This window comes from Meleagris gallopavo, chromosome 29 (genome assembly GCF_905368555.1).
Source record: "Meleagris gallopavo chromosome 29, MGAL_WU_HG_1.1, whole genome shotgun sequence".
Lineage (NCBI taxonomy): Eukaryota > Metazoa > Chordata > Aves > Galliformes > Phasianidae > Meleagris > Meleagris gallopavo.
The window spans coordinates 4,171,189-4,187,195 of record NC_139432.1 but is presented as its reverse complement, the minus strand read 5'-3'; the positions used below and the strand labels follow the sequence as shown (position 1 = coordinate 4,187,195).

The 16,007-nt window shown below is 51.4% G+C and overlaps 2 protein-coding genes, 1 long non-coding RNA gene and 13 other non-coding genes across 18 annotated transcripts in view; 15 read left to right on the top strand and 1 right to left on the bottom strand.

Annotated features, from left to right (window-relative positions):
* The window catches only part of RPL23 (ribosomal protein L23), a 69,866-nt gene extending 66,265 nt beyond the window's left edge, over nt 1–3,601 (top strand). For all 3 annotated transcript variants that reach the window (XM_085211282.1, XM_085211283.1, XM_085211281.1), the window contains exons 2-6: nt 1,592–1,620; nt 1,885–1,968; nt 2,224–2,352; nt 3,169–3,282; nt 3,471–3,601. In XM_085211282.1, the coding sequence (XP_085067408.1) occupies nt 1,608–1,620; nt 1,885–1,968; nt 2,224–2,352; nt 3,169–3,282; nt 3,471–3,553 (423 nt within the window). In that variant the 5' untranslated portion in view covers nt 1,592–1,607 and the 3' untranslated portion in view covers nt 3,554–3,601. The remainder of the gene's footprint in view (nt 1–1,591; nt 1,621–1,884; nt 1,969–2,223; nt 2,353–3,168; nt 3,283–3,470) is intronic.
* On the top strand, nt 150–221 carry TRNAC-GCA (transfer RNA cysteine (anticodon GCA)). Its single transcript has one exon. It is a non-coding gene; the product is annotated as a tRNA-Cys (tRNA).
* TRNAC-GCA (transfer RNA cysteine (anticodon GCA)) lies at nt 1,199–1,270 on the top strand. Its single transcript has one exon. It is a non-coding gene; the product is annotated as a tRNA-Cys (tRNA).
* LOC116217491 (small nucleolar RNA SNORA21) lies at nt 2,556–2,687 on the top strand. The gene has a single exon (XR_004162094.1). It is a non-coding gene; the product is annotated as a small nucleolar RNA SNORA21 (small nucleolar RNA).
* On the bottom strand, nt 3,197–7,255 carry LOC146542595 (uncharacterized). Its single transcript, XR_014880106.1, has 2 exons — nt 7,053–7,255; nt 3,197–6,951 (listed from the first exon to the last, which is right to left on the bottom strand). It is a non-coding gene; the product is annotated as an uncharacterized LOC146542595 (long non-coding RNA).
* TRNAC-GCA (transfer RNA cysteine (anticodon GCA)) lies at nt 5,028–5,099 on the top strand. The gene has a single exon. It is a non-coding gene; the product is annotated as a tRNA-Cys (tRNA).
* Nucleotides 5,381–5,452, top strand: TRNAC-GCA (transfer RNA cysteine (anticodon GCA)). The gene has a single exon. It is a non-coding gene; the product is annotated as a tRNA-Cys (tRNA).
* Nucleotides 5,876–5,947, top strand: TRNAC-GCA (transfer RNA cysteine (anticodon GCA)). Its single transcript has one exon. It is a non-coding gene; the product is annotated as a tRNA-Cys (tRNA).
* On the top strand, nt 6,271–6,342 carry TRNAC-GCA (transfer RNA cysteine (anticodon GCA)). Its single transcript has one exon. It is a non-coding gene; the product is annotated as a tRNA-Cys (tRNA).
* Nucleotides 7,256–8,697: 1,442 nt separating the features above from the next.
* On the top strand, nt 8,698–8,769 carry TRNAC-GCA (transfer RNA cysteine (anticodon GCA)). The gene has a single exon. It is a non-coding gene; the product is annotated as a tRNA-Cys (tRNA).
* A 281-nt stretch (nt 8,770–9,050) lies between these two features.
* Nucleotides 9,051–9,122, top strand: TRNAC-GCA (transfer RNA cysteine (anticodon GCA)). Its single transcript has one exon. It is a non-coding gene; the product is annotated as a tRNA-Cys (tRNA).
* A 323-nt stretch (nt 9,123–9,445) lies between these two features.
* TRNAC-GCA (transfer RNA cysteine (anticodon GCA)) lies at nt 9,446–9,517 on the top strand. Its single transcript has one exon. It is a non-coding gene; the product is annotated as a tRNA-Cys (tRNA).
* A 334-nt stretch (nt 9,518–9,851) lies between these two features.
* TRNAC-GCA (transfer RNA cysteine (anticodon GCA)) lies at nt 9,852–9,923 on the top strand. The gene has a single exon. It is a non-coding gene; the product is annotated as a tRNA-Cys (tRNA).
* A 251-nt stretch (nt 9,924–10,174) lies between these two features.
* Nucleotides 10,175–10,246, top strand: TRNAC-GCA (transfer RNA cysteine (anticodon GCA)). Its single transcript has one exon. It is a non-coding gene; the product is annotated as a tRNA-Cys (tRNA).
* A 215-nt stretch (nt 10,247–10,461) lies between these two features.
* On the top strand, nt 10,462–10,533 carry TRNAC-GCA (transfer RNA cysteine (anticodon GCA)). The gene has a single exon. It is a non-coding gene; the product is annotated as a tRNA-Cys (tRNA).
* Nucleotides 10,534–11,108: 575 nt separating this feature from the next.
* On the top strand, nt 11,109–15,827 carry CWC25 (CWC25 spliceosome associated protein). The gene is made up of 10 exons (XM_019623437.2): nt 11,109–11,266; nt 11,466–11,638; nt 11,834–12,070; nt 12,499–12,568; nt 12,728–12,855; nt 13,072–13,141; nt 13,599–13,789; nt 13,935–14,021; nt 14,567–14,728; nt 15,030–15,827. Exons 1-10 carry the CDS (start codon nt 11,249–11,251, stop codon nt 15,142–15,144), a joined length of 1,251 nt encoding a protein of 416 aa, XP_019478982.1. The 5' UTR covers nt 11,109–11,248; the 3' UTR covers nt 15,145–15,827.
* The last annotated feature ends 180 nt before the right edge of the window (nt 15,828–16,007 follow it).

The following is a 16,007-nucleotide window of genomic DNA, read 5'->3' as shown; positions in this document are numbered from 1 at the left end:
TGCGCGACGCGACACTCCGCGCGGGCACGCGCACGCGCTTCGCTCCTCCAGCGGCTCCACGTGTCGCACCTCCCCCGCCCCCCCCTTCCTACCCCCCCGCACCACGCGGTCCCGCACAGGAACGCGGCGCGGGGCGCGGAGCGGCAACCGGGGGTATAGCTCAGTGGTAGAGCATTTGACTGCAGATCAAGAGGTCCCTGGTTCAAATCCGGGTGCCCCCTCGCTGGGATTTTATATTTTAATCCACCCCCCCCCCCACCCCCACCACTCCGCCCCATCGCGGCTTCAGGCGCGTCGCGCTGCTCCGTGGGCGGTTTCTCCTCGTTTGGCTCAGGAAGTGCTGTGGGGGACGGAGCAGCTCCGCACCCAAACGCTCCGCAGGGACGGCTCCCACCCCTGCGCACAGCGGAGATCCTCGGGCTCCCAGGGCAGCTCTTCCATCCCTGTCAGCTCTTCCATCTCCCCGAGCTGCACGGGCAGGAGCTCACCCAGAGCTGTGAGTTATCACAATGCTGTGTTTTCTGTACCGAACAGAGCCCGGTCCCATCCCCCCTCCCTTCGGACATCGATCAGCACCGATCAAATTCCCCTCATCTGCACTGACTCACTGTCAACCTACAGCCAACCGTTGGCCAACCAGGGTCCCACGGGCCTTCCTGGCCTCCAGGGCACACTGCTGGCTTGTGGTCACCTTGTGGTCCTTCTCTGTAGAGCTCCTTTCCAGCAGCACAGCCCCCATTCTGTACCGATACATGCAGTTATTCCCCCCCGGATGTCAGAACCCCCCCCGTGTCTGTCAGACCCCATTGGGTCGCTCTCTGTGCAGCTCTCAACCTCTCCCAGCGAATGGCAGCACATCCTTCTGCTGTCAGCCGTTCCCCCGGCTCTGTGCCATCAGCAAACGTGCTGCGTGTGCTCTGCATCCCTTCACTCAGGTCACAGCACCTCGCCTACTGCAATGATTCAGTCTGAATTCCCACTCTTTGCTTGCAGGATGTGAGGCTCCCAGCTCCGTGCTTCCCTCCACGTCAGGACAACCTGCAGGAAATCAGGCGTGCGCTGCCGCGGAGCAAAACCCTTTTTTCGCGAAGGGGTGACGTGGAGTTGGGGTCTGCAAGGCCGCTGGGAGGGAAAACGTTGTGAGCGGGGACAGGGAAGGCAGCTTTTGATGCACGCGGCGCAGAGCAGTGCGGGCGGCGGGGGTATAGCTCAGTGGTAGAGCATTTGACTGCAGATCAAGAGGTCCCCGGTTCAAATCCGGGTGCCCCCTCATTTTAACTTCCTTTTTTCATTTCCGCTCTCCGGCTTTCTACCTTTCAGAACAAAAACGTCGAAAGAAGAAATTTTCGCCCAAATTTTCTCTGTCTGGGATCGCTCGGCAGCCGTTCCCGGTGCCCGCGACGCACTCTGGGCTACGGGCGCTGCCGCGGAGCACGCGGCGAAAGGCCTGCAGAGGGCGCCGGCTCCGCTCCGTCCCTCGTCACGTGATCTTTACCACGTGATCTATCACCGCCACGTGACGCAGGCCGGCTTCGCCACGTGACGTCCGCCGGGGAGGTTCAATTTCCCAGCGTGCCTCGCGCGCCTCCGTCTCTTCCGGCGCCAGGATGTCGAAGCGAGGTGAGGCGGGGCGCTGGGCCTGGCCGGGATCCGGTTCCATCCGCCGCTCTGCGGTGTGCGGGCGCTGCGGCGAGGGGCGTGGAGGATGCTGAGGGTCTGGGGCGCTGCGTGGGCCTGGGCTCGGCCGGCAGCGGTGTCGGGCCCGCCCAGGAGCGCAGGCCGCACCCGGTGCCCCGTAGCCCATCCAGGCGCTCAGCTCTGCCGGCTCCCCGCAGCCCCTCTGCGCCGCCCGGCGGTGACCTCACGGCTCTCCTCTGCCCGCAGGACGCGGAGGTTCCTCTGGAGCGAAGTTCCGCATCTCCCTCGGTCTCCCCGTGGGAGCCGTGATTAACTGCGCTGATAACACCGGTGGGTGCCCTGCTGCGGGTGGGCCTGGGGGGCCTCTGCGGGGGGGGGGGTGAGCTGTAAGGCAGGCAGGAAGCTGGGGGTGCGTCCGGAGATCTCCTTTTGCTGCTGAAAAGTGTTCACCAGGGCCGTGCTGCACGGGCCCTCGCTTTGGGATGAAGTGGCAGCCTGTGCTGTTTGCCTCGTTGGGTGATGGGGTGGTTGGAGTCCCTGCAGGCGGAGCATCTCAACACACATCCTGAGCTCTTCTCCTCGCAGGCGCCAAGAATCTGTACATCATCTCCGTGAAGGGGATCAAGGGCCGCCTGAACAGACTGCCAGCAGCCGGCGTGGGTGACATGGTGATGGCGACTGTCAAGAAGGGCAAACCGGAGCTGAGGAAGAAGGGTGAGCGTGGGGAGAAGCAGCCAGGCCTGCAGTGCCTGCGTGGCACTCCTCAACCCACATCTCATTGTAGCAACAGGCAGCTCCTGCTGAGTCTGTGAGCACTGCAGTGCCCTCCCAGGGGACTGAGGAGCAGGTCTTGCATTGTATCTGCCTAGGAAGGAATCGGAAGCAAATGTCTGCCTGCTTGCTGGAGCGTTTGCTCCGCCCTTCTCAAAAGCACTTGTTGGGTCTGTGTGCCGTGGCTCAGTGAGTTGTCGTGGAAGGGCAGAGAAAAGCATCGCTTTTGGGTGAAGTGGCAGCCTGTGCTGTTTATTTCAATCAGTGATGTGACACGGCCTTGGGAAATTGGGTTCCCTACCTCCACCTCCCAAAGGAGTGTTCTTGCTGAGTGCTGTCTCTGAGCTGGCACTCCTAAGAAGTACAGTTGGGAAACTGGAAGAGCGTTGTCTTCTCCAAGTGGGGATTTAGTTGTCAATTTTTAAGTGCCTTATTGCCTTCAGAATTTGTCACTGGACCCCACAGGCATCAGCTCTGCTGTCAGTGTGATGCCAGCGAGGCTGATTATGTTATGAGCTGCATTCCCAGTTATAACCAAGGAAGTTTAACACATTCTGTGAGAGGATTGCTGAAAAGCTGAGAATAGAGTGACTGAGGTGTCAGCCTTGCTGATCCTATACCTGCAATACAACTGTGAACCCAGTGTGTAATTCAGCTTCCTAGGGAAGCACTGCAAAGGGGAGCTCGGTGTGGGGTGAGCTGCTAAGTGTGTGCTGGGAGGGATGCTGATGAACACTGACCTGCTGTGTCTCTTGGCAGTGCACCCAGCGGTGGTAATTCGGCAGCGGAAATCGTACAGAAGAAAAGATGGAGTGTTTTTGTATTTTGAAGACAATGCGGGAGTAATAGTGAACAACAAAGGTGAAATGAAAGGTATGGGCAAGCAGAATCCTCCTGCTCTGGGCTAAAGAGAAACATTGGCTGTGATGGCCTGGGTTTGGTGTGCTCAGTTAGAGGGCTTTGCTCACCTGGGCCAAGGACCCAGGTTCTGCCTAGACCTGGGAGAACACAACCATGTGACTGAGCTCTCTGATGTCATGCTTTGTTTTTCTCTCCTCCAGGTTCAGCCATCACAGGCCCTGTGGCCAAGGAGTGTGCGGATCTGTGGCCCAGGATAGCCTCCAATGCAGGAAGCATTGCATGAACGTGCTCATCTTTGTGGAGATGAAATAAAAGTACTTGTACCAGAAAATGGTGTCTGCCTTGTTGTTAAGATTCAAGTGTGCTCCTTTGCCAAGCATGACAGCATTGAGGGAATTATTTCAGGTTTGGGAAATCCTCCATGAAACCTCAGATGTGGGTGGGCACAGCAGGAGGAAATTGGCTGTGGAGTTTAAGATCTGGTGATTAGTCTTAACAAGGCAGAGCCATCAGCACCTGGAGGGTGTTTGTACTGTGATGGCAGATCCGAGTAACTGAAATGATCCAGCTTCAGTATGCAGTGATAAAAGCTGGGAGATCTGAAAGCCCTTCTACAAAACCTGTTTGTGCCTCTCTTGTGATGAACCTCCCCATGCAGTTTGTATGGCAGAGCACGCTGAAATGGTTTCTTTGGTCCTTGCTGAGGACGATGCAAGGACACATCAAGCCCACTGCTGTTAGCTGAGGTGGTGGCTGGAGCACGTGCCTCAAAGCCTCAATCAGCGGTGAAACAAATCATCAGGTCACTAATTGCAAGTTGGGGGACGATGTGACTTTTCCAGATCGTCTGAAAGATTTTGTGCTCAGAGTTGCAAGCTGTGTGTGCACCGGCTGCTGGAAGAGCCCCTGATCCATGTGCAGTTCCCCTGTAAGTGGAGCAGAGCCACAGATGGATTTGTGGAGACAAAAGCTTTGCCTAAAAAACAGCGTGGATGTTTCTGAACAGCTTTTTCCTGTTTTGTGGTAAAACATGATAAAAATGTGGCCTACAGATGCTGGGTCAGCATAAGCTGTGCAGTGGGTGGGGAAGGAACTTGGATATGGTGAGCCCAGCTCCTCCTCCAGGTTTCCATGGGGCAGCTGAGGAGTTGTGGCCTCTTCCTAGCAGACCTGATGCCCTGTGAGCATCCAGCAGCTGCTGCAGGTAGTGCTGCATTGCTCCTTGAGGAGTGACCTTTGCAGTCAGCAGACACCTGCTTACAAGTAAGAAACAAGCCCTAAAATGTGTCCTCACTTAATCTGTCTCCTAACAGCTGCTGTGTTTTTTAATTCTTTTTTTTTTTTTTCCCCCTAGACGGGACAAGATAGCTGTATGACATTGGATGTTTGCTTCCCTTTTCCCCAGGCTGTAGGCAGACAGCAGGGGAGGCAGGGAGGTTGTGGACAGTGCAGGAGGCGTGGAGTGAGGCAGCAGCTCTGGGAGATTTGTGTGCTGAGAGCAAACAGAGGCAAAGGTGAGTGCCTGCAAAGGTGTTGTGAGGTGGCTGGTGCCACGTGTTCTTCTTTGTGTGGTGAGACAAAGTAAGCAGGGCTCTCAGTGGTTTGTTCCTCCAAGAGTTTGCAAGTATGCAAGGCAGAGAGGAGGTTCATGAAAGGGATGTTGTGTGGGAGCCAGGGCTGGCAGTGCAGGCAGTGGAATGCAGCAGTGCCACTGTGAGTGGCCACAAAGGGCCTCACCTGGGAGGTGCTGCACAGCTGGGGGTATAGCTCAGGGGTAGAGCATTTGACTGCAGATCAAGAGGTCCCCGGTTCAAATCCGGGTGCCCCCTCCCCTTTTGCCTCTTTTTGCTGCCCCACAAGTTGATTTTCAGCTTCTCACTCGACTCTTTCTCCCCTCAGCTGTCAGCACGGGATGTCCCTTGGTGAGCGCAGCCACGACCGGCTGCCAAGAGGTAGATTGCCACGTGAAGAGGACTGGCAGTGGGCTGTTGGTGAGCACAGACCTGAGCGTTTCCTTAAGCGTTGCTTTTTGCACTGGCAGGAATTGGCAGGAATTGATTCACGTTGGGAATTACTCGGAAAATTCACGCTGGGGAGGCAGGCAGCAGCAGGGGGTATAGCTCAGTGGTAGAGCATTTGACTGCAGATCAAGAGGTCCCCGGTTCAAATCCGGGTGCCCCCTTGGGTTGTTATTTTTCTCAGGATCCTTAAAGGACTAAGAGCTGTGATAAGCACAGTTTGATCATTTTTACCTCCCTGTAAGGCTGATGGATATGGCTCTGTGTCTCCAGTAAGGGTTATTCTGTTCTTTTTTGGAAGGGCTGCATCTTTTTAAAGCGAGGCTTTTCTCTCTGGCTTTGTGGTGAGCTCAGCTCGGTGCTGGTTTTCACATTACAGAACAACACAGAAGTCGCAGCCAAAATTGTTTCAAATAAATGTCCTCTAGGAGCCTGGTGACGACTCTTGGTAGCAGCTCTCTGTAGAAGGCAGTGTGTGTGTTAGGACACCAGGGATGCATTAAATGAAGGAATCCAAGCAGCTGGGATCAACTCTGAGCTCTGTGCATAGATTGCTTAAAAATCACCTTGTGCAGGTGCTGCTTCATGGGGGTATAGCTCAGTGGTAGAGCATTTGACTGCAGATCAAGAGGTCCCTGGTTCAACTCCAGGTGCCCCCTTTGGATTGTGTGTTTTTTTCTGAGATAAACACGAGGAGCATTCCTTGTTTTTAGACCCTGTCTGCCTGTGCCTTGCACACAGAGCCAGCTGCTCTGTCCATATCCGTGTTTTTGACACTGATCGACTGAACACATACAGTCAAAATGAATATTTGCATCAGTAACATTTTTTTTTTAATGTAAAGGCACAATGCAATTCTTATTGCCTGTAGTTGCTTTAGCATGTGTATGAGGAATCCAAGAAAGCTGATCCATAGGAACTGTAACCAGCAGACATAATGGTCTCTGTGTTTTTTAGCGCTCCTTGTCCAGCTGTTGCAGCAGGGGGTATAGCTCAGTGGTAGAGCATTTGACTGCAGATCAAGAGGTCCCTGGTTCAACTCCAGGTGCCCCCTCTCTACCTTCCTTTTCCAACCTTTTTCCAAAATCCTTTGCAGACATAACGTGGGAATGTCCTTATTGCTCCGAGATCTTACAAATCTCCTGACTTTCTTTTACCAGCTGCGAAGTCTCAGTTTTCCATTTTTCCTGTGGTTCAGCTCAACAATTCATGCAGACACAAACAACACGACGCTAGTGGGAGGAGGAACATCTTGTTTTTCCTGTCTGAATAATTACCAATAACTACACAGGAAGCAGTAAGCACAAAGGTCGTTCTAGAAAAAGGGACCTCGACTGAAGTGGTTTTTGTAGGCAGCTGGAGGGGCAGCGCTCAGCGCTCAGCCGGGTGCCGTGGGGACGGGGCTGCAGCCAAGCACTGCTGGCTGTGCCCCGCGGGGATCGAACCCAGATCCCCAGCAGCCGCAGGCAGCCGCGCTGCCCCTGAGCCACGCCCCAGCGCCGGGCCGCCCCGGTCGCGCAGTTTCGCGGGCTCATGTAGCCCAGGGGCAAAGCGCCGGGCTGGGAGCCGGGAGGTCACCGGTTCTAAGCCCGCACCGAGCGGTGAGGAACCCGCTCACGACTTGGAAGTTTTGCTCGGGGACATCGCGCTTCGTTACAGACCTCTGAGAAACAGAGTGAGGACGGCAAAGCGAGCGGCCTGTAGCTCCGCTCATCGCTGCGACCGCGGCACGTTGTACTCGGCACCATTAAACTGTGCATTTACCTCGGAATTATCTCACGTCACTGCTTAATTTTTATTTTTCTTTTCCCGATGAGAACCGGAGTCGCAGCCACGCGCCGGGGCCAGCAGAGCTCCAGTTGTTTCTATCACCGTCATCCTGCCGGAAGTGACGCCTCCAAAGAGCGCCGCGCGGAGCAGGCGGGATGGCGGCTCGTGATGATGACGTCACGGCACTTCCGGTTCGTGCCCTCGGGCCTTCAGGCCGTCCTTAAGGGCCCTGCGGGGTCGCTGCGGGGCTGCGGGCTCTGCGCAGTGCGGGGTCGGTGTGGAAGTGTGAAGCTGGCGGGGAAGGTGGAGGAGCTGCCGTGGTTTGCGGGGGGAGAAGGCCGCCGTGCGCTGAGGGTGCGGGCGTTGCCAGGTGAGGGGCGGCGGGCTCCCAGGGTGAGGTGGGGGAGTTTGGGGTGAAACCTGCGGCCTTGTGGCGGCGGGTAACGGCCTCAGACTGCAGCGCCGGCTGGGAGCAGGAATGCTTCCTCTTAATAAGCGTGGGGCTGTGTTGGAGGAGGCTCGTGACTCGTTTTTCCTGTTTTTAATTAAGTGCTGGCTGAGGTATTCTTTAGCTGTGAAGCATTTGCTGCTGGCATAAAAATATATATATATATTAATCTAAAGTTATGTTTCTTAGCTCAATGTTTGCACTTGGTCTCCCAGAGTAGTGCCTTTAACTTTAGGACTCTGGAATGGAGGAAAAGAAAGTAAGCCGTGTGTACTAAAGCTTCTAAAGTGGGCTTAACTTGCAAGATTCCTGCGTGCCCACCTCCTCCAGTTACTCCTTTAGGTGCTGCTGAGGATCTTGTAGGAATGCAGCATCCACACTGCTGCACACTCAAACAGTAGATAACCTGTTTTCAGCCTTATTTCTCCACGTGGCCCTTTCCAAATTGCTGTAGGCTGCAACGCTTTGAAATGGTTGGCAGAAATCTGCTTTTCTGCAATAATTGGCTCTTTCCCTCAGGTTTATGCATAGTCAGCTCTCACTGTGTCACTGAAGGCTTTCAAACCTCACCTTTTGTTCTTTCTCACATTGCCTGCAGCATCCAGAGAGGAGTGGGCAGTGGATTAACTTTGTAACTAAGGGGCAGAAGAGAGGCACTTTAACAGAAGACATCTGGGTGTTGCAGGTACGTGTCCATCTCACACCTCTTCAGAAGGGCTTCCTTGGAGTTGAATGCTTTGCTTGAGGAAAAAAAAAAGTCATGTGAAAAACTTTTTTTCCCTACTCAGGGCATGGCACAACAGTTAGCTGTAAGAGGTTGGGTGTTTGCTTTCCCTTTACCCCAGGCTGTAGGCAGCGGAGGCAGGGAGGCTGCGGGCAGTGAAGGAGCTGCAATGTGAGGCAGCAACTGTGGGAAGTTTGTGCGCTGAGAGCACATGGAGGTGAGCACCTCCAAAGGTGTTGTGAGGTGGCTGGTGCCACGTGTTCCTTTTTTCTTTTTCTGTGGTGAGACAAAGTAAGCAGGGCTCTCAGTGGTTTGTTCCTCCAAGAGTTTGCAAGTATGCAAGGCAGAGAGGAGGTTCATGAAAGGGATGTTGTGTGGGAGCCAGGGCTGGCAGTGCAGGCAGTGGAATGCAGCAGTGCCACTGTGAGTGGCCACAAAGGGCCTCACCTGGGAGGTGCTGCACAGCTGGGGGTATAGCTCAGGGGTAGAGCATTTGACTGCAGATCAAGAGGTCCCCGGTTCAAATCCGGGTGCCCCCTCCCCTTTTGCCTCTTTTTGCTGCCCCACAAGTTGATTTTCAGCTTCTCACTCGACTCTTTCTCCCCTCAGCTGTCAGCACGGGATGTGCCTTGGTGAGCGCAGCCACGACCGGCTGCCAAGAGGTAGATTGCCACGTGAAGAGGACTGGCAGTGGGCTGTTGGTGAGCACAGACCTGAGCGTTTCCTTAAGCGTTGCTTTTTGCACTGGCAGGAATTGGCAGGAATTGATTCACGTTGGGAATTACTCGGAAAATTCACGCTGGGGAGGCAGGCAGCAGCAGGGGGTATAGCTCAGTGGTAGAGCATTTGACTGCAGATCAAGAGGTCCCCGGTTCAACTCCGGGTGCCCCCTTCATGTGGTGGCCTTTTTTCTTGAGAAGAATCATGAGGAGCATTCCTTCTTTTGTCTGGTTGTGCGTTTCCCCGAGTGCTGCTTTCCAAAATTCCTTATTCATGACAGTGAGCATTCATCTAAGGATATACAGCCCAAATCAACGTCTGTGTCAGTGGAAAGGCATCGTGCCAGTTGCTGGGCCATACTAGTTGTTGGATCAATAAGTAAACTGGACTGGTTCTAGCCTGTGTAGTATCTGTACAGTGTAGCTGTCTGTAATTCTGGTTGTCTGGGCTCTGTGAATTGGTTTTTTAATGCTCCTTGTTCAGTTCCTGAGCAAAGGGGGTATAGCTCAGTGGTAGAGCATTTGACTGCAGATCAAGAGGTCCCTGGTTCAACTCCAGGTGCCCCCTCTTTACCTTCTTTTCCCAATTTCCTTTTGCCAAAATTCATCACAGGAAGAAGATGGAGCCATCCTCTTCAGTCTTGTGAGCTTGTGCTGTGTGTTGAAGTTGTGATATTCAAGATCCTGAGCAGCTGCCTGGTAGGGCTTCTGCACTGCGTGAGTACACTGTGTGTATTTGTCTATTCTTGATTCCCTGTAATAACTCCCTCATACATTATGGATTGTACATGGGTAGGCCCAGGGGCTGTCGAGTAAGGGAATCTAAACAGTGGACATCAGGCAACTCTGGGTTCTGTGAATAAACTTGTTTAAAAAATCGCCTTGTGCAGGTGCTGCTTCAAGGGGGTATAGCTCAGTGGTAGAGCATTTGACTGCAGATCAAGAGGTCCCTGGTTCAACTCCAGGTGCCCCCTTCAGATTATATTTTTATTCAAAGATAAATATGGAGAGCATTCTTCTTTTTTTTTTTTTTTTCTTAGATCTGTTTGCCTGTGCTTTGCTCTGAGGGCTCGTCTCTCAACTTCCATCTTCATAACACTGAGAACTCATCTAAACATGCATAGTCAAATCAATGTCATACAAAAGAATCTAACCAGTGGACATCAAAACTAAGCTCTCTATGTATTCCTTTTTTTCTCTGTATCTTTTATAGTTCTTAAGCCAAGGGGGTATAGCTCAGTGGTAGAGCATTTGACTGCAGATCAAGAGGTCCCTGGTTCAACTCCAGGTGCCCCCTTTGGATTGTGTGCTTTTTGTTTGGTTGATTGTTCCTCCCAAGGGTAAATATGAAGAGCATTCTCCTCACTTTTAGGTCCTGTGTGCTTCTGCTTTGCTCACAGGCCTGGTCACTGAACATCCCTGTTCAAGATGCTGAGCACTCATCTGAAGAATTGACCAAACTTGTACTTTATGAATTTGTTCTTCACTGCTCCTTGTCCAGCTGTTGCAGCAGGGGGTATAGCTCAGTGGTAGAGCATTTGACTGCAGATCAAGAGGTCCCTGGTTCAACTCCAGGTGCCCCCTCTTTACCTTCTTTTCCAACCCTTCTTCTTCCCAGGTCCTTCACAGACAGGATTCTTGTTCTTCAGGGGTCTTCAAGATCACTTGTACCAAAAAAATAAAAAGGTTTCCAGTTTTCCCATGTTTCTCCTGAGCAGCACACGTACACGCCAAATAGCACAGTAGAGGTGATGCAGTTCTAGTTTTTCCTGCCTGAGCAGTTGTTGCTAATTGAAGTGATTTCTAGAAAGCCATATTCTCAGTGTGACAGGTGTCTGTGCCCCCGCGGGGATCGAACCCGGCACCCCAGCAGCCGCAGGCAGCCGCGCTGCCCCTGAGCCACGCCCCCACCACTGAACCGCCCCCAAGCTGCGTTTCGCGGGCTCACGTAGCTCAGGGGCAAAGCGCCGGGCTGGGAGCCGAAACGTCCCCGGTTCTAAGCCCGCACCGAGCGGCGAGGAACCCCGCTCGCACCCTCGAGTTTTCGCTCGGCGACACCGCGGTTCGGTGCAAAGCCCTGGGGAAAGGGGTGAGAACGGCAAACAGCGGCCTGCAGCTCCGGTCGTCGCTACAGCACGCCGCAGCACCAGGCGCTGCCCTCCTCTTTCTATTCCTTTGGTAGGACCTTTCAGCGCCGCGCCGGAAGTGACGTATATCACACGCGACGCGTAGAGAGGCGGCGGCGGCGCATGTTGATGACGTACAGCGGGCCCGCTAGCTGAGGAGAAGCCGAGCAGCCATGGGGGGAGGCGACTTGGTGAGATGGGGCCCGGAATGCGGGAGGGACCGGGAGCTTCCTTCAGGCCGCTGGGGTCCCGGTGAACGGCTCCGGGCCCTGGGCCGTCCGTTCGAGCTGTTCGCGGCGGGGCCGGGCCTAGCGCTGCGGCCCTGCTCGGTGAGAGAACGCCCGGGGCCTTCGGTAAGGGGCCCTGTGCCGCGTCTCGCGTTCCTTGCAGAACCTGAAGAAGAGCTGGCACCCCCAGACCCTGCGCAATGTGGAGAAGGTGTGGAAGGCCGAGCAGAAATATGAGGCCGAGAGGAAGAAGATCGAGGAGCTGCAGCGGGAGCTGCAGGAGGAAAGGGCCCGAGAGGAGATGCAGCGATATGCAGAGGATATGGGCACTGTCCGGTGAGCAGAGCCAGGGAGTCGGGCTGCCGGTCCTGGCAGGGGGAGGACCAGTGCTTCTCATATCTCTGAGAAACGGAGATTTTAACACTGAATTTATAATTTCTGCAATGCTGGAAACTTTCCACTTACTTCATAAGCTTTAAACTGTAGCTTTGCACCTCTGTGACAGAAAATATGATGACTTGTTTGCAATAGGAAAAGAGAAGAAAAGTTGGAGTGGATGTACCAGGGTCCTGGGGGCATGGTGAACAGAGAGGAGTATCTCATGGGTCGCCCTGTGGACAAGTACGTCTTTGAGAAGACAGAGGACAAGGACGCTGGCTGCTCCAATGAGACAGGACTGCTCCCAGGCTCCATTTTTGCCAAGTCAGGTGCCAATTCTGTCCTGGACATGGCAAACAAAATCCGGGAGGATCCACTTTTCATGATAAGGTACTTAACGTGGAGCTGAATACTGGAATAAATCAGGCAATGCATCAGTGATGGCAGCTTGATGAAAGCTGTTTTATTTGTGCAAAGCTTGAATATAAATGCAAAGGTTGTTTTTCTTCATTATATATATACATACATACTCATATATGGGCTCATATATACAAACTGAGGTCACCCTTCTGTATGTGTGTAAATGCATCTGGTTGGCAGCATTGTAGCCAGATAGATGTTGACAGAACAAAAATTGGGCTTGACTTCCTAGTTGCACTTTTAGTGGGGAAGAAAAGGACAGACTTTGTCTGAGTTGGACTAGTGTTGCTGAATGAACAGCACTTGGCTGTTAGAGCTTGCTTTAGTTTTGTCTCTTTCGTGAAAATGATGTTTAGAGTTGCTTGAAAATACTAATACTCTTATTTAATCTGCTTTAGGAAGAGAGAGGAGGAGAAGAAGAGAGAGGTTCTGAATAATCCTGTAAAAATGAAGAAAATCAAAGAGTTGGTAGGTGACTCCATTGTGCTCTTTAGGTCTGTGCACATACCTTGCTGGAGTTTCTTTTGTCCCAGGAAAACTCCATTACTTTGCCCTTGCCTTATGATACTGACTGCCCAAGCGCAGGGACAGTAATTACTGCTAATAAATTGGTGTCTTTCTCTATAGCTGCAAAACAGTTTAGATAAAAAAGAGAAAAAGAAGAAGAAAGAGAAGAAGAAGAAGCACAAGAAGCACCGACGTCGCAGCTCTAGCAGTGAAAGTGCCAGCAGTGATGAGGAGCGAAGCAAAGCCAGGTATGTTTTATTTTCTTTACTGTCTTGTTTGTTTTTCATCTGTTTCTGACCTTCTTTGAATCTCATCTTTCTAATTAATGCTCTTAATTTGCCTAAATATTACTGTATTGCTACTTTTGTTTTTGCATCAGTAATTTATTTTTGATGTTTTAATATGCAAAATATAGGATTACGAAGTTCATCTGCTTCAAAAGTACTGTTCTCTTTTTTATTTAGGTCTCAGAAGAAGACTAACAGTTCCTCCTGGAAACCCATTCCTTCCAAAGTGCCAGGATATGGCTTACAGGTAAGCGTGTCTGTTTTGCATGTCTCTTAGTAGCAGACTTCTTGGTTAGGGAGCAGCAAAAGATCAGCTTGTTGCAAGAGGCTGCTTCTCCCAGGAGGAGAGTGATACGTGATTTAATAACGTTCACATCTGACTTGGTGCCTCTGAGCCCTAACCTAAAACTCTTCAGGTCTTAGTAGGACTTCTGTCCTCGCTAAGTTTGAGTTCTAATTAGCTTCCCTTCCCAGAGTCACGCATCTGTTTAAATACTGTATGTGATTGTCAGAGCAATTGGTTTACTGAGCATCACACAAATTATCTTTTTAGACAAAGGTGTTCATAGGAACCTAGGGAGTGAGATAAGTAAGTGCAAAGCAAAATGTTCATTGCCTGTAGCTCAACCTGAGGCTTCTGCAGCCTCATTATGTTGTGATGCTCTGACAGGACATCTCTCCTGAAGGGCATTCTTGGGTTTCAGGTTAGAGAATCTGACAAGAACCACAGATCTCGGAGTTCTCCAGCCCCTGGGCAGGGCAGAGCCTCCCACAGGCACCGGGAGCGCTCCAGGTCCAGGAGCACATCCCACTCCCCACAGAGATGCACTAACAAGAAGAGCACAGAGCAATCTGGATGCAGGGGGTCGAGATCTCCTTCCAGACACAGTAAACAGTGAGTGTGGCTAAGCTGGATAATACGAACTGAAAGCTGCACTGGGGGTGGTGTTCAGGGATCAAAATCCCTGCTAAAAAATCCAGGTAAAGTTTAGGGATGTGATATGTGTATATCTCCTAAAAAAGGTGTTTTTGGGTTGCAGACACAGCAGTCGAGAGGAGAAAGGGAAAGCTAGAAGTCCTTCCCCCAAAAAGAGCTATCGGCGACAGCACCTTCCAGGTTACACCAGGTAAGCAAAATCTTCTCTGCGTGTTTTTGGGCAAAAGCTGCCCTGATGGATATCATCTGTGAGCCAAATCTTACTCTGTTGTCTGGAACGGACTGTGTCAGGCGTCCAGAAAGACACACACTGTTCTGAAGTGCTTGGTTTGATCTTAGCTTAGTTGTCAGCTGACTCCTTCAGCCTCCCAAACCTCGTGGAATGGTTGCAATTCTCTGCATGCCTCACGGTGAGGTGAAATCAGTTCTTTGTCTGATGGGTTAATTAAAAGTTTTCTGTTTAACTGCCATCAGGAAACTTTGATCTTGACAGTAGCTCTTATCAAGCAATTAAAAAAGAAAGGCTGAAAAGGGGAAAACAAGCTCTTGCTAGAGTTGTTTAGTTGTGAAGACTTGTACTAAAAAAAACTTTGTTGATTGGGTGCCAAAGGAAAAGCAATTATTAAACACCCCCGATTTTGGGGATTATAAATAGTCTTGAAGATTGGAAAGGAAGAGCTGGGTTGGATCTAGCACACTACTGGTTTACAGCAGTGCTGTTTTTGGTACAAATAGAAAGATCTCTCCAGAGGAACTGGAGCGTAAACGCCAAGAAATGATGGAAAACGCCAAGTGGAGGGAAGAGGAGAGGGTGAACAACCTCAAGAAGCACCGAAAGGAGGAGGAACTGGAGAGAGAACTGGAGAAACTCGACTCTGGAGATGGAAAGTTCTTGCAGTGAGTTCTTGGTGTTCATTTTTTTCATTCGTGGGAAGTACAGGGCACAGCTTCCCAGGAGTGTGTGATGGCATCAACGTTTGAGGTGAAAATACTGAGCACTGACCTTAAATACAGTATTGAATCTGTTAGAAGCCACACTAAAAGCTAGTCAGTTCTTTCGGTGCAGACTCTGATGTGAAATCACTTGCTGCTTTCCATTTTAGAATCACGTAGTTAATTGACTCGGGGATAACGAACCCTGCTGGAAACGATGCGATGTTTGGGAAGAGGTTGATTTCTTTCCTTTTTTTTCCTGCAGTCACTTTAAACTGGAAAGTGCTTCTACTTCCACTTTAGAAGATCGGGTGAAGCGGAACATCCACTCCCTTCAGAGAACTCCTGCTGCCTTGGAAAAAAACTTTATGCAGAGATGAAGTTTGTTCTTCCTCTGCTTCTGTGCAGGAGCTAATTGGACACTTGTTGCCCAAGGTGAGAGGCCTTCAGCACACACTCAGTTCTCTCTCCAGGAACCATTTCCCAAAGAGCTGCTGAACTTCTGTGCTGCAGCCCACAGCGTGTTCTGAACTTCTGGCACTGTAAATATGTTTGTAGTGAGGATGATCCCTCAGGCACACCTTAGGTGGAGAACTCGTGAGCCCTTGTATCCTACGGCACGCTGCCAGATCTCTTCCTGTTCTCCACCCTGATTCGTACCGGTTTTGTATATTATTGTTATTAGATGATGCTGGGTGGTAATTGCTTTCTACACTGGGCAGATTATCTACGCTCTTTATTTGTGAGAGCAAAAGACCTATTTTTGTTAGTCCTTAAAAATCAGAGCAGAACAAATTCACGTGAGGTAACTGGATGTGATAAAGCCGTGTGGTGGACTGATGCCGTTCTGCTTGACTGCCATCGTTCTGCTGTGGGTTTGGAGGGAGAGGTCAGACCAGGCTGTAAAATACCTGTAGTCATTATTTGATTCTGCTCACCTATTTCAATGATGTTTGGCCCAAAGGGAGCAGCTTCACAGGGAAAGGAAATGAGCAGAGCAGAACTGATGCAGCAAATACCACTCTGGGATTTTGTAATGTAAGTAATGTGTATATGTACAGCAGTGAAGATTGTTTTGCCTTTTTTTTTTTTTTTTTTTAAGGAGAAACTTTACGATTTTCAAATGTTTTTTGGTGGCTTTGTCGGGGCGAAGGTGTCGGATTCGCTGCCAAAGGGGCTGACGGACCGAGGGCTGCGTGCGGCCACCGTCTCAGTGCGCGGAGCTGCGCGCTGCGGGCCCTTT